Source organism: Chiloscyllium plagiosum, unplaced genomic scaffold (genome assembly GCF_037043375.1).
Source record: "Chiloscyllium plagiosum isolate Xiang-an unplaced genomic scaffold, Cpla_swu_hap1 HiC_scaffold_12, whole genome shotgun sequence".
NCBI classification, from domain to species: domain Eukaryota; kingdom Metazoa; phylum Chordata; class Chondrichthyes; order Orectolobiformes; family Hemiscylliidae; genus Chiloscyllium; species Chiloscyllium plagiosum.
Window position 1 is genome coordinate 95888225 of NW_028270150.1, and position 14494 is coordinate 95902718.

Genomic DNA, 14494 nt, shown 5'->3' on the forward strand with positions numbered 1-14494 from the left:
ATACAAGATAATCAGAGGGTTCGATAGGGTGGACAGGGAGAGCCTTTTTCCAAGTATAGGGATGGCAAACATGAGGGGACACAACTTTAAAGTGAGGGGAGATAGGTGTAAGACAGATGTCAGAGGTAGTTTCTTCACTCAGAGAGTAGTAAGGGTATGGAATGCTTTGCCTGCATCGGTAGTAGATTCACCAAGTTTCAGTGCATCTGAGTCGTCATTGGACAGGCAAATGGACGTACATGGAATAATGGAGGTGGGATGGGCTTCAGATTAGTATGACAGGGCGGAGCAACATCGAGGGCCGAAGGGCCTGTACTGCACTGTTATGTTCAATGTACCCTTTACACCTTCATAAGACCAGGCAGTTGGAACTGGTACAGACCGACTGCTTGTGTTACATGGGAAATTTGATGAATAAAATGTAAAACTGACCATTCCTGGTGGCCTGGTACATGCTTCATTATGAAAACCTTTAACCCAACAATTCCCCAACCAAACAGTTTTTGATCCCAGAATGCATCAATCCATCTCATCTTTTCATAAATGTCACTAATCGAACAAAAGGGTATGTGAAGATGTTCTTCAGCTGTTCTCTGAACTTAGTCTGGGTCACGGCATATATACACGTGTTTGTGCAGCTACTCAGGAGCTGGAGAATGAATCCTACATCTCGTAAAATGTATTGGAAAACGACAGCCTTAAAACCCAAACGATCCATTCGTTTCCACACAGAATACACAAGAAACAGTGACCATAACAGGATGAAATTCCCTGAGATAACAAACATTAAAATGATGGATTTCCTTCGGCTCTCCAAGTGTCGGTCCTTGGAATGCTGCCCCCTGCTGTCAGACTGGAGTCTCCTGCGGGCTCTGCTGGCCACTAAAATGTACCTCCCAGTGAAAGCATTGAGCAGCAGAACCAGAACAAATGGGAGCACTGGGGTCAGAATGTAGTGAATAAGCTCAATCGATCCCCAGACGGGAGATAACCTAACATACCTTTTAGCCACACAAAACCAAGGCTGATTCCTCAGACTATACCAAGGTGTTAGCATAAAATACCAGGAAATGTTCTTTAAACAGCTGAGCACAGTTATTGTTCCCAGAACCACGGCTGCTGTTTTCTCAGTGCAATAGTTGCCTTTCATCTGTTGACAACAAATGGCCACAAATCGATCAAAGGTGAAAGCGACAGTGAACCAGACAGAGCAGTCTATAGCTGCAAAAACCAGGATGGCGTGGATGTTACACACAGGGACGGTCTTCAGAAATGTAAATTCAGTTTTATAAATAATTGGAATGTGTTTCAATATCAGATCAATGATCATGAGCAGTAAGTCCACTGCTGCCATGGCCACCAGGTAGCGAGTGATACATTTAGAAAGATCACATTTTCTCTGCGACAGAATCACTATTGTCACTATGTTAACTATGAGAAAGGAAGATAAACAAGAACATGTTAATTCCAGCTGAGAGTAAAGTTACACCTTAATAAAATCAATGTTAGCAATTTACGAGACGTTTAGTGATTTTCAAAACTTGAAAGGAAGGTATGATCTAAAAACAATGACATTCATGAGGTATGGTTGCTCAGAAAATTATTTGAACTAAAGACTGACTTATCCCAGATTCTGACAAAATGCATCCAAAGGTTTTCAAGGGAATGCTGAATGAGATCGCAGATGCTCTGGTTTTAATTTTCCAAAAGTCCCCAGATGCTGGTGAGAATGGAAAGCCGGTGCTCCTCCAAACATAAGCTGCTTCTCTGCATGCTTGCTGTTGATAGGTTTACTGATGAGCTGATCAGTGACAAATGCAAGAGAGAAACAACTTGTGATTGGTGAGTAGGGTTTGGATGCGGGTCCAGTATGCAGCTCAGTAATTGCTGCCAATGAGGGTCTCTCTGGGGAAAGGTGGGTTGTGGGCTTGGACCAGGTGGATGGAACCATGTTTGGTAGGTAGAGCCAGAGGGAGGAGCCAAGCCAGCCATTGCAGACAGGTCCAGGAGTGTTGTAGGGGCAAGAGGGAAGTTCCAAGTAATCCCAGATGAGACAAGGAGGCCATGTTGGGATTGGGAAATTATGGGGAGGCCATAAGAAAACTGCCAGGAGATGGTGCTGTCACAATGGTGCTGAGGGGTACTGAGAAACCAGTGGGATGGGGAACAAGGAGAGGCCTCAAGAGGACAAGTGAGACAGGAAGGAGGGGGGTGGAAAAGAGAGACTGACACTGCAGGAGAGTGGGAGGGAGAGAAAGAGACAGAGAGAATGATATTGGAGAGCGAGAGAAAGAGTTAAAAATCACGAGAGGGTGGTAGAGGGAGAGGAAGGATGGGAATGAAAGAGGGAGAGTGAAACTGCAAGAGAGTGGGAAGGAGAGAGAGAGAAAGAGAGAGACAGTGAAAGAGTTAAAAACTATGAGAGGGTGGTTGAGGGAGCGAGAGGTTGTGAAGTCTGAAGTGAGAGAGAAGAGGGACATTGCAATCAGAGACTAGTTTCAAAACTGTTAATAAAAAACTTCAGCTGACCAGGAATGAGGAAAACATGAAATCATTGAGGGAATTAATTACTTGCAAATGGATGTGGTCTTTCCAGATTAAGGTTACATATGGTCAGGGGATACACGATGGGAGAGTGATCAGTGGATGCTATTGTCATGTACATTATATAAGTTGTTTTATTTTATTTTGAATTTGACATCTGAAATTTTGATCTGCTCAGTTAACAAACAGATAAATATTTATTGGAGATAATAAGGAGTGCAGATGCTTGAAGTTAGAGAGGATGAAATGTGGAACTGGAAAGGCCCAGCAGGTCAGACAGCATCAGAGGAGCAGGAAAGGCAATGTTTTAGGTCAGGATGCTTCATCAGGACTTGCCTGCTTCTCTGATGCTGTCGGACCTGCTGGGCCTTTCCAGCTCCACATTTTATTGAAATAAATATTCATTTTCTCATATCTCAGTAATAAAAAGGTAGCAACAATATGGTGGAGAAATATTCCAATTTTGTGAATATTTGTGGAAATCCATGAGCGGTCACTTCTTCAGTCTGTAAGAAGGATGTTTATCATTACAGCTTTGTGTGTCTCATGAAGTGTGTGTCAGCTATAGTGGGGAAAAAACATATTTTGCTCAGTTATGCCTGTGCTCTTGTACCAACTTAATACAGCATCCATCCAGGAAATTAATCTTTTCCAAGAACATTGTGGCTTGATTGGGGGTTCATACTCCTTAATAAACTTGATAAGTTCCTTGAATTCTGCTTACAAATGTAAGTATCCAACACAGCAAAACATACACAGAAGGTAATGTAACATGTTGACTGCATCAATTAATAAAGCAGACAGTGAGAGTGTAAAGGTAGCCCTGAAAATCAAAAGATAACTCTCAAGAGGAGCCATCAAAAACAAATCCTTTATACTTTGAAGCACACATCTCTCTGATTTGTACCAAAGTAAGCGGGGAACCCTTGAAGTTCTTTTTCATTCAAAGCAGATGTACTGCCCTTATGTTAACGTCAGTCATACTGCTTTCTCAAATACATAGCAACACTTCAACAAGAAGACTGAAAGGCACTTTGCAGCATCCCCACTCAGAAAGCAGAAGTGAAATAGAACATTATATGAGACACCATCATCTATAATACCACACCCTGAACAGACAAGAAGCAGCAGTTAAGCATCACAGACTGGTTTGAGGTGACACATACTGTGATAGAGCCTGTCATTGAAGCCAAGATCTCCACTCTCATCGATTACAAGAGAAATCTGAGTGAGGAATCTCTGAATGCAGAAAGAACCATTTGAAGTCAAGTCCAAGAGAATGCTGAGCAACGATCCAATAATAACATTCCTAACCCTGCAGGAATATCCACAGCTACTCCATCACAGGGAAATGTATGGATGAAGGGATGGGAAAGGTGAAAGATGCATGAGGAAAAGAAACAGCTCGACTGAAACAAAGACAGGAGAAATCATCACCCTCTGTAACAAATAGTTGGAGAGATGGGGAGATCCTCGCCTTGAGCTATAACACAGGGAGAACATTGTCACTGAGGAAGCTCTGGACACCATTAACAGCCTCGCTATTATGGCAGGGCTGGGAATCAAACCAACAGTGGAGGGCTTTAGCAAAGCTATTGACACACACTCATGGACAAATCTCCAGTCACTTTTCCCAGTCCTCATCAAGCACAGAAACCCCCACTCCTGCAGCTTCTGCACTAACCTCTCTGTTTCTTCTGGAGGAGGAGACATTTCCACAGGGAGTGTGTGATGCAAGGATTGTGACCCTGTACATGAACAAGAGCAACTGCAGAGATTGCCATAACTGTGGAGGTGTCTCCCTGCTTAGCCTCCCTGCATTGGCAAAGGATTTCCCCATGTGGCCTTGTCAGGCTGCAGACACTGGCTTAAGGCATCTGCCCCCAATTCCCAACGTGGTTTCAGAACTGCAAGCTCGACAATCTTGGTTCCCTTTCAGTCTTGCAGCTGCAAGAGAAATACATCAGCAAAGGAGACCGAAAGGGCAGTGCAGGGAGACAATATCTGCACTGTGGGGTTTCACAGAGCTTGCTCTCTGTTGTGTCGATGAATCATTTAGACTTAAATTCAGGGAATATGATAAAGAGGTTCACAGACGGCATGAAACTTGGCAGGGTGGTAAAAAGTGAGGAGGGTATCTGTAACCTGCAGGAGGATAGCAATGGCCTGGGCAGCTGGGCAGAGCAGGGACAACAGGAACTCAACCTGGAAAAAGGGTTACTTTCCCTTCATCAGTATTCACATTGGAAATGGTCAATGTCAGTGGGAATATCGCGATACCGTCTCTTAGATTCGATAGGATTGCAGTTGGCAAAGAGGAGGTTTTTATCATTTTGGAAGATCTGAAAATAGCCAAGCCCCCTGGGCTGGATGGGATTTACCCCCAGATTCTCTGGGAAGCCAGGGAGAACATTGCAGGGCCTTTGGCATTGACCTTTATGTCATCAATGTCAACAGGAGTACTGCCATAAGACTGGAGGATAGCAAATGTTGTTCCCTTCTTTAAGAAGAGGATTTGGGCCAACCCTGGTAATTATAGACCAATGAGCCTTAATTCAGTTGTGGGTAAGGTCTTGGAAAAGGTTACGAGGGATTGGACGTCAGTAAGCCTTTTGATAAGGCTCCATATGGTTGGCTATTGCACAAAATATGGAATTTCAGGACTGAAGTTGATTCAGCGGTTTGAATCAGAAGTTGGCGAGCTGAAGGAAGACAGAGGGTAGTGGCAAATGGGAAATATTCATCCTGGAGCTCAGTTACCAGCAGTGTGCTGCTCGCTTCTGTTTTGGAGCCACTGCTGTTTGTCATTTTTATAAATGATCTGGATGTGGGCGTAGAAGGATTGGTTAGTAAATTTGCAGATGACACTGAGGTAGGTAGCTTTGCAGATATTGCCAAAAGACAAGATTCCCTACAGCGTGGAAACATGCCCTTCGGCCCAACAAGTCCATACTGACCCTCTGAAGAATAACCAACCCAGACCCATTTCCTTACATTTACTCTGACTAATGTACCTAATACTTTGTGCAATTTAGCATGTCTAATTCACCTGAGCTGCACATCTTTGGATTGTGTGTGGAAACCCACACAGACATGGGAAAAATGTGCAAACTCCATACAGACTTTCGCCTGAGGCTGGAATCAAAACCAGGTCGCTGGCGCTGTGAGGCAGCAGTGCTAACAACTGAGCCACCATGCAGCCCCTGTTGTGGGCTACCGAGGGACATAGATAAGATGCAGAGCTGGGCTGAGAAGTGGCAAATGGAGATTAATGCAAAAAATTGCGAGATAGTTCACTTCAGAAGAAGTAACAGGAATGCAGAGTTCTGGGCTAATGGATAAATTCTTGGCAGTGTAGATGAACAGAGAGTTCTCAGTGTCCAGGTGCATAAATCCCTGAAAGTTACAACCCACGTTGACAGGGTTGTTAAGAAGACATATGGTGTGTTGAAGTTTATTGGTAGGGAGATTGAGTTTCAGAGCCATGAGGTCATGCTTCAGCTGTACAAGAAACTGGTAAGGCCCCACTTGGAGTATTTGTGGAGTTCTGGGAAAGGATGGGGAAGCTATGGAAAGGGTTCAGTGGAGATTTACTTGCATGTTGCCGGTATGGAGGCAAGGTCTTATGAGGAAAGGCTGAGGGACTTGAGGCTGTTTTCGTTGCAGAGAAAAAGGTTGAGAGGTGACCTGATCAAGACGTCAAAGATAATCAGAGGGTTAGATATGATGGATAGTGAGATCCTTTTTCCTCAGATGGTGAAGGCTAACATGAGGGGGCATAGATTTAAGTTGAAGGGTAATAGATTTCGGACAGACATCACGGGTAGTTTCTTTACTCAGAGAGTAGGAGGGGCGTGGCATGGCAAGGGTTTTTAAATGGGCATTGGACATACATATGGATAATAATGGAATGGTGAAGGTTGGGCATCAGATTAACTTCTTAAGTTGGCGCAACATCGAGGAACGAACAGCTTGTACTGCACAGGATTGTTCTATGTTTTATTTTAGGAGGAGCTTACAAGGCAAGGGATTATTCTCTGAATGATAGGGCCCTGGAAAGGACTGATGATTAGAGAGACCCCAGATGCATATCCACACATCCCTGATGGTAGCAGGTCAGGTAGATAACCTGGTTAAGAAGGCATTTTAGATACTTGTCTTTTATTAGCAGAGGCTTAGATGAAAAGGACGGGTTGGGTGGTGGTGTTGTGCATTGATTAGGCCACAACTGGAGTCCTGGCTGCAGTTCTGGTTACCAACATTATAGGAAGGATGTGATTGCACTCAAGAGGAAACAGAGGAGATTCACCAGAATGTTGTCTGGACTGGAGGGCCTGAGCAATGAGGAAAGATTGGAAAGGCTGGGGCTGTTTACCTTGGAGCCGTAAGGAGTGAGAGGGGACCTGATCAAGGTGTACAAGATTATGAGGGCTGGAGATAGGGTGAATAGAAAGACACTTTCGCCATGAGTAAAGAGGTCAATAAACAGGAGGCATAGATTTACCGTGAGAAGCAGAGGGTAAAGAGGAGAGAATTTCTTTTCCCCCAGAGCGAGGTGGGCAACTGGAACTCACTGTTTGAAAAGGTATTGAGTTGAAACGATTTTAACCCTTAATCAGTCATTAAATATTCACTTCTGTTTGATGGTCTCCAGAGCGACAGGTGTAAAGTGGCATTAGTGTTGTCAGATCTTTGTTGACCAGCCTCCTTCAGTGCTGTTTAAGTCAATGAATCGAGATTGACATCACCAGTTTTACTGAGGGATTCGACCACTTGATCATCACTGGCCGAGTCAATCAAGAAAGAACGCTTGTGGAGGGAGGGCATATGGGGGAATACAGAGTCATCACAACGACCATCTTAAATACATTCAGAACAACAGTCAGTTCAACGATTCCATCAGCCCAGCAGTTACCAAGGGAAATGCTACATTATGCTGGAACCAAGAGGGTAGTGTGAAGGAGTTGGAGAAGACCTTTGTATTTTGTCAGAACAATCAATGATGAATTTGATGTTTATATCTTTGGGCTTTCTGCTCTGTGACCAGTACTAGGCAGCACACTTTAATAAGGACGTGGAAATTTTCCAATGGGTATGAGGACATTTTAACCAGTGCGGGTTCCAGCACGAAGGGAATTCAGACACATGGATGGACCAGGGAAATCGGAGTTATTGTCATGTGGGAAATCTACAGAATGCTTGGCAGGATATACAAAATAGATACAGGAATATATCGGTCAAGGAGACTCGAAATAAGCATTGATTAAGAATAAGAAACATGGTATTTAGGACTCTGTTGATGAGAAATTGTTTTGTTCAATATTTTGGAAAGCTCTTTCACAGAGGGCTGTGGCAGCTCAGCCTTCGAGTCTATCAAAAGTAGTGGTTGATAAATCTTTGAGTATCAATCACATAAAGAGTTAGGAGGATGGTCTATAAAAGGCATTGAAGTGTCTGGTCAGTCAGGATTGAATTAAATGGCAGAGAAGACTTGATGGGCTGAATGGCATCCTCCAGTTTCTATGCTCCAAAAGACCTGTAAAGGCAATAATCAGAGCACACAGATTTAATATGATTGGCAAAAGAAGCAGAGGGTGACATGAACATATTTGTTCCACACAATGAGTGATTCGGATTCGGAATACACAGTCTAATAGAGTGACATATATCGATTCAATAGTAAATTATAAATATGTAAGTGGAGAAATATGTGAAGCAGGAAAAATTACAGCCGATGGGGAAACAGAGTGTGAGGGAGAGAAGGGTGGGTCCTAGACCTGTGTTATAAATTTAAGTAAGGGTAGATTTGAGAGCATGAAAGTGAACATGGAAATGAGGTTCAGGGAGAACTCAGTAGTGGTCAGCATTGATAAACATAATTCAGATTACACACAATAAATACATTCAAAATGAGAAAGGAAAACTTCCAAATGGAGCACCCACCATCCGCGTTTAAAATGACATTGAAGTTCAATAAAAAGCAGATAATTGCTAAACGTTGGCTGGTCGGTCAGGAACAGAAAATAAAAGTCAGCTCAAAATGGCAAAACGATTGACAAAGAGTGAACAGTTAGAGTACAAGAGGAACCGAGCGAGTAATACAGGGGCAAGAACAAGGTGGGCTGTGGTGAGAGGCCTTTATTGACATTGCTCGTAATCACCCACATTAACACCAAATCTCACCTCATTAACATGCAGATGGCCATTCTATCATCCTCTGGATAGAAACTAGACACTAACAATTCCAGTCATGGAAAGAGGTGTGACTGGGAACCTGGTGACTCCCAAGGGGGAGGGGGGGCAGTGCATTCCCAAACCTGGCAAATTGACCTGACGGGACTGGGCTCAGGGCCGGAGGGTATGTAGATGCAGATGAGTTGATTGGGGACTCGGTGAAGTGTGAGGTCTGAGAGTTTAACAGGATGTGGGGGTGTGCTAGCCGGAAGGGCCATTTTATCCTTGAGGGTTCCCCTGTGTGCAGAGGAGGAGGCTGGAACTCAGTGTCTGAGGGAAGCCTGCTCTTGCCTTCCATCCTGTTGTGACTCAGAAATGAAGATGGCTGCACCTGAACATGAGGCCAGCAGGGTAAGTGTTTGGATGTGCAGCCTCGGGTGGGGGTGGGGTATCTGCAAGTCCATGCAATGGGAGGCCGCTTCAAAGGGCAAGGTCACTCGGCACACACCCAGTCACTGAAGGACAGACCCTTTAATATTGTACATTGCAGCTCCTTCCCCAAACAGCTCAGAGCATTTAGTGTCATACAGGTTTACAGCATGGAAACAGGCCCTTCGACCCAACTTGTCCATGCTACCCAGTTGGTACAATTAAACTTGTCCAGTTTGTATACGTTTAGTCCATATCCCTCTCTGCCTATCACAACCATGTACCTGTCTAAATGTTTCTTAAATGACAATATTGTACTCACTTCTATCACTACCTCTGGGACCCCATTCCAGACACTCACCACCTTCTGTGGGAAAATGTTGTCCCTCTCAACCTATTTGTGTATCTCCCCTCTCGGCCCTGTTTAGTACGATGATTACCAACACTGCCTCGACTGTTTTACTTGCTCTCATTATCTTCTCTCCTGTCATCAACCTTCTATTATGTCTCCCTTCTCCTTTGGATGTCCCCCAACACCTGTCCTCATCTCCCTGCCAGATTAGTTTGACTCATCCCAAGAGGCTCTCACAAATCTCCCCAGCAGGATATTGACTCCCTCCAGTTCAGTTACAAAATGTCCCACTTGGGCAGATCACCTCTGCCCCAGAACATGTCCCAATGATCCAAGAATCTGAATCCCTGCCCCCTGCACCCTCTTAGCCACACATTTCATCTGCTAAATCCCCCTTTTCTTTTTATCGCTGAAACTAATAGTTCCCAAGTTACTTCCCCTGAGATCCTACATTTTAACCATCTGCTTAACTCCCTTTCATGGCTCTTCAGGACCTCACCTCTTTTCCACACTATGTCATTGGTACCAATGTGTACAATAACCTCTGCCCGCTCACCCTCCCCCTGAGGAATTTCACACAATGTTCAGAGACGCCCTCAGCCCTGACACCAGGGTGGGAGCACACCATCCTGGAGTCTCGGTCACAGCCACAGATACCCTGTCTGTGACCCTGACTGGCGAGTTACCTAATGTTCTAAGTAATTGCCTTCCCAAAGGTTTGCAGCTAAGCCATTCATGGTACCACAGGCCTGTCTGCTGCTGTTGTACTTTCCTGAGAGAGGTTATACCCCCCAACAGTATCCCAAACGGTATCCCTGTTCGAGACGGGAAAAGCCACTGGAGACTCCTGCACTACCTGCCTTTCCTGGCAGTCACCCATCTCCCTGACTGAAACTGTGGTGCGGCTACATCACTGTAACTAGTGTCTATCACACTCTCTGCCCCTTGTATGCTCCTCAGTGGATCCAACTCTTTTTCCACCTCAACCACCCAGTTTGTGAGGAGCTGTAGCTGATCACACTTCCTGCAGACTCAGTCGTCAGGGACACTTGACTATTCCCTGATCTCCCACATCTGGCAGGAGGAGCATTCCACTGCCCTAACTGCCATCTCTGTCTCCTCACAGTAACACAAAGAACAGAATCTTACCGTACCCTGACTTTTTTGCTGATCACCCTCCTCACCGAGTATCCCAGTATCCACCAAAACTCACACTTAAACCTCCAGCAGCACTTCAACAGCAAAGCAGCCCTTCTCAAAATGGCCGCTCCAACAATGGCCTCTCGGCTGGAGCTTGCCTCCTTTTTGTTCACTCCTGGTGGCTGAGCTGATTCCTCCCAGAATCCTCCTCAGTCAGTTCTCAGCAGCACCTTTTGTTAACTTGGGAATATCTTGAATATCTTGGCAAGTCCAGTCATTTCTGCAGCACATTGGTGTCTCTAAAAAGTGAGAGCGTAGTTGCCAGGGTGACAGTGACCTGTGATTTCCCCATTGTCTGGATACAGTAGCTATGGGTTACCTCCCACTTGGGGCGATGGAGCGGTGTGCAGTGACAGGGATGGCTGAGTCCAGTCCCTGTAATGCCAGATTTGCAGCTGGACAGAGACTCACAGGCATAGCTGATTGTAAAGGGTGAACACATAGATGTGGAAAACTATTTCCAATAACATGTCGCCTGTGACACCAGCACATCTGCTTTCTCGCTCTACCACCAGGTCTAGGTGCTTCCTGAGATCTGCGGCTGGTCTGGAGAAAGCCTGCCCCACACTGGAGCCCATTGACCTTGGAGGGTCTGGTTGGGGGATCCTGAGGCTGGGTGGGTGTGCAGGGCCCTCACACACTGACTAACAGAGGCAGGTGCACCTCCCTCATTCTGACCACACAGAGAACAGGGAGAGGGCAGAGAGAGAGTGGGAAGGAGAGAGAGAAAGAGAGAGAGAGAGGAAGAGAGAGAGAGAGAGAGAGAGAGAGAGGGAGACAGAAAGAGAGACACAGAGAGAGAGGTTTAAATATGAGGAGAGGAGAGGGAAAAAGTAAGATGTAGAAGATGGAGAGACAAATCGAAAGAAATGAATTTTCAGAATGGAATTGGATAAAAATTAGAAGGGGATAGATTTACAGGACGATGGGGAGAGAACTGAGAAGGGGAAGGGTGCTGTGTCTCTGTGACTCTACGTACAGGACGATAAGGATGGGACCGAGGGTGGGAATAATTAGACAGGTCAGGCCTTGAAGGAATTTGAATTCAAAAATGAGAACATTAAAAAGGGAAGTTGTTGGATCAGGAATGTTTGTTGGTCAATTAGCACAAAAAGAAATGGTAAACCAAACATGATAGGAGTTCAGAATGGGCACAGGTTTGACACTGTGAGGTTAAAGATGATATCAGTGGAATACTCGAATCTGGATGAATCAAACTCAGAGACGGTGTAGTGTGCAGCATCCCGGATGGAGCAGGCAGGAGACGGAGATATTACAGAGGGGATGGTAAACAAGTTTTGCAATGGAGAGGATGTGGGGTCAAACCTCAGGTTAGGGTTAAAGGGCGTCCTGAGGTTACAAACATTTTGGTTCAGCCTGAAGCCAGGGGGTGGATCAAGGCAAATGATAGAAAACTGAATGTGTGACAGGAACCAGGTGTGACAGGTATTGGGCTTCACAAGATTAAAGTGAGAATACCAGGAGTCTAGTAGTTTATAAATCTACTGGGAGGGAGACAGAGACTTAGTTACAGCAGGAGCAGCAAGCAGCAGAATGGGAAATGACAAGAACAGTAATAAAGTTAAACCATGATTCACAGAATTACCAGCCAGACAGAGCCACTTACCAGGAATACCAACAGCAGCGAGAGTCGGATAGTAAATGTGTTGAAAAATCAGAAGTATGTATCGGATCTGATGTACCAAATTCATCTGGTGATAATTTGCAGAAAAATAGTCAATTGTCCCAGAGAGACTCCGGCCCATTGTGGGAACATTGCAATCTGCTCTCCTCAGATTCTGATCTGTCATCTCTCCCTGTTTCAAGGAACGTTGCAGCTGAGACTCATTTATTAATAGAAGGAGGAATCCACCCAGAGACTCAGTTAGGGCCCACAGAGATTGACATTAATTACAGTCACTGAACAAACAGGTTCATTGAACTCCTTTCAATCCAGTGCCTTTGTCCCAGAGTAAAGTTAAACTTATACCTGGTCTGGGTAGAATGTTTGAGGGATGCTGAGTAAAGGAACAATGAAAATATGGGAGTGGGCCAAGAGGGCTGGATGTTTGTAATAGTGTCCCCTGATGACCAAAGATAAAATATAGGTTTATTTCTTTGAAGAAGAGTTGAACATGTGACAGCTGTTATTGGCTGAATGGAGTTCTTTGATCAAGTAAAGTTCTTTGGAAATGCTGAGTTCAGCGTGTTTCATGTTCCAGAAGGAATATGACTTCCAAAAGGTGAAGTGTTATTTAATTGACAGGTTAGGAAAATTCAAACATGTGAATTGAAGGACCAATGGCATTCTGACTATAACACAGACTGAGGGACATAACTCAGAGAGAAACACTGTTCAGGTAAAGGGCTCTTGTGGTGCAGTGACAGTCCCTCAAGTGTGAGACCTTGTGCTGAAATCCCACCTGTTCCAGAGATGTGTAAAAGCATCTCGAGGACAGGTTGATGAGAAGGTAGATAGACTGCAGGAACATAGACTGTTCATCCCTCATGACCAATATTAGAATCAGAGATGTTTATAATACATATATAAATGACATGGGCTAATATGTTATTTCTAATGGAGGCAACAAGTGAGACAGAAAGATAGTGAAGAGTGAGGAGGACAGGATCAGACATCAGAACATCATTTAAAGCAAAATATTGCTGATGCTGCAAAACTAAAACACACACAGAATGCTGCAGAAACTCAGCAGATCAGGCAGCATTGGAGAGGGAAGTAGAATTAATGATTCAGTTCGGATCTGAAAGGGCTGGGAAAATGGGATATTTTATTGTTTCGACAGAGGAAGACGATGTGTGAAATAGTGTCCACTGTAAAAGGTAACAAATTTGTTAATGGGGTTGAAAGAGGAAATGAAGCAATGTAAATAAGGCACAAATAAGAAAACTGTGTGTGTGAAGGAGATTGTAGGAATCAGAGACATCATACAGTGAAGGTCTGAAGCTGGGGAGATCGATATTGAATCCTCGAGGCTGGAAAGTTCCTCTGTGGAAAATGAGATGTTGTTTCTCAAGCTTATGCTGTGCTGTGTTCCCACTCTCCCATTAACTGCTCTGTCAGTCTCATTCATCGCACACCACTTCCATCCAGTGGCTGTAATTCTTTCTCTCTCTCTCTCTCTCTCTCTCTCTGTGCCTTGTGGGTACCACCAGCATCTCCACCATCCCCACAGTAACATTGCCGTTTCCCACACAAGCCATCTCCTCCATATGAGGACGAGAGTACTGAGGTGTAAAAGGCACCCCACCAGCTCAGACCCTGAGACCTCGGTGGGAAGGTTAGCCTTAGAGAGTGTGGGAGCACAAGCTGGTGAGCACCTCACTGCCACAGCTCCGCAGCTGGCTGAAGAAGAAATGCCCCAGGCCGCTGGCACTCGGAGGGACCGGCAGTGACCAGGCAGCTACTCAGGCAGGAGAGGGACCTGTGGTGTCACCAATCAGGACCCACATCTGAATGTACAGTGTTTAGCAGCAGGCAGGGAAATGGGAAACAATGGGTTCAACTCTTTGCAATTTATAGAAATGATTTGGATGGAGGTACTGAAGATATGGAGCTAAATGGACTGATGACACAAAGCTAACGTGGAAAGTGAGTTGTGAAGAGGACATGAGGAGCCGACAAAGGGTATGGATTGGTTCATTGAGTGGGCAAAGATCTGGCAAATGGAGGAAAATGTGGGGAACTGGGAAACTGTCCATTGAGTCAGAAAGAATTAAAAACAAACACCTTATCTGAAAGGTCAGAGGTTGCAGAGCTCTGAGGGGCAGAGGGAT

At 44.9% G+C, this 14494-nt stretch overlaps 1 protein-coding gene across 1 annotated transcript; it reads right to left on the reverse strand.

Annotated features, from left to right (window-relative positions):
* Positions 1 to 529: 529 nt before the first annotated feature.
* LOC148148602 (putative G protein-coupled receptor 139) lies at positions 530 to 12510 on the reverse strand. The gene is made up of 2 exons (XM_087992336.1): positions 12327 to 12510; positions 530 to 1431 (listed from the first exon to the last, which is right to left on the reverse strand). The coding sequence occupies exons 1-2, from the start codon at positions 12508 to 12510 to the stop codon at positions 530 to 532; spliced, it is 1086 nt and encodes a 361-aa protein (XP_087848462.1).
* Between the last annotated feature and the right edge of the window lie 1984 nt (positions 12511 to 14494).

What these genes read in the sequence shown, in the direction of transcription:
- LOC148148602 (XM_087992336.1), bottom strand. Translation starts at nt 12,510, where the DNA reads ATGACAGATCAGAATCTGAGGAGAGCAGATTGCAATGTTCCCACAATG. An exon ending in CGCTGCTGTTGGTATTCCTG is followed by an intron (nt 1,432 to 12,326) that starts GTAAGTGGCTCT and finishes CCTTTCTCATAG; the next exon opens with TTAACATAGTGACAATAGTG.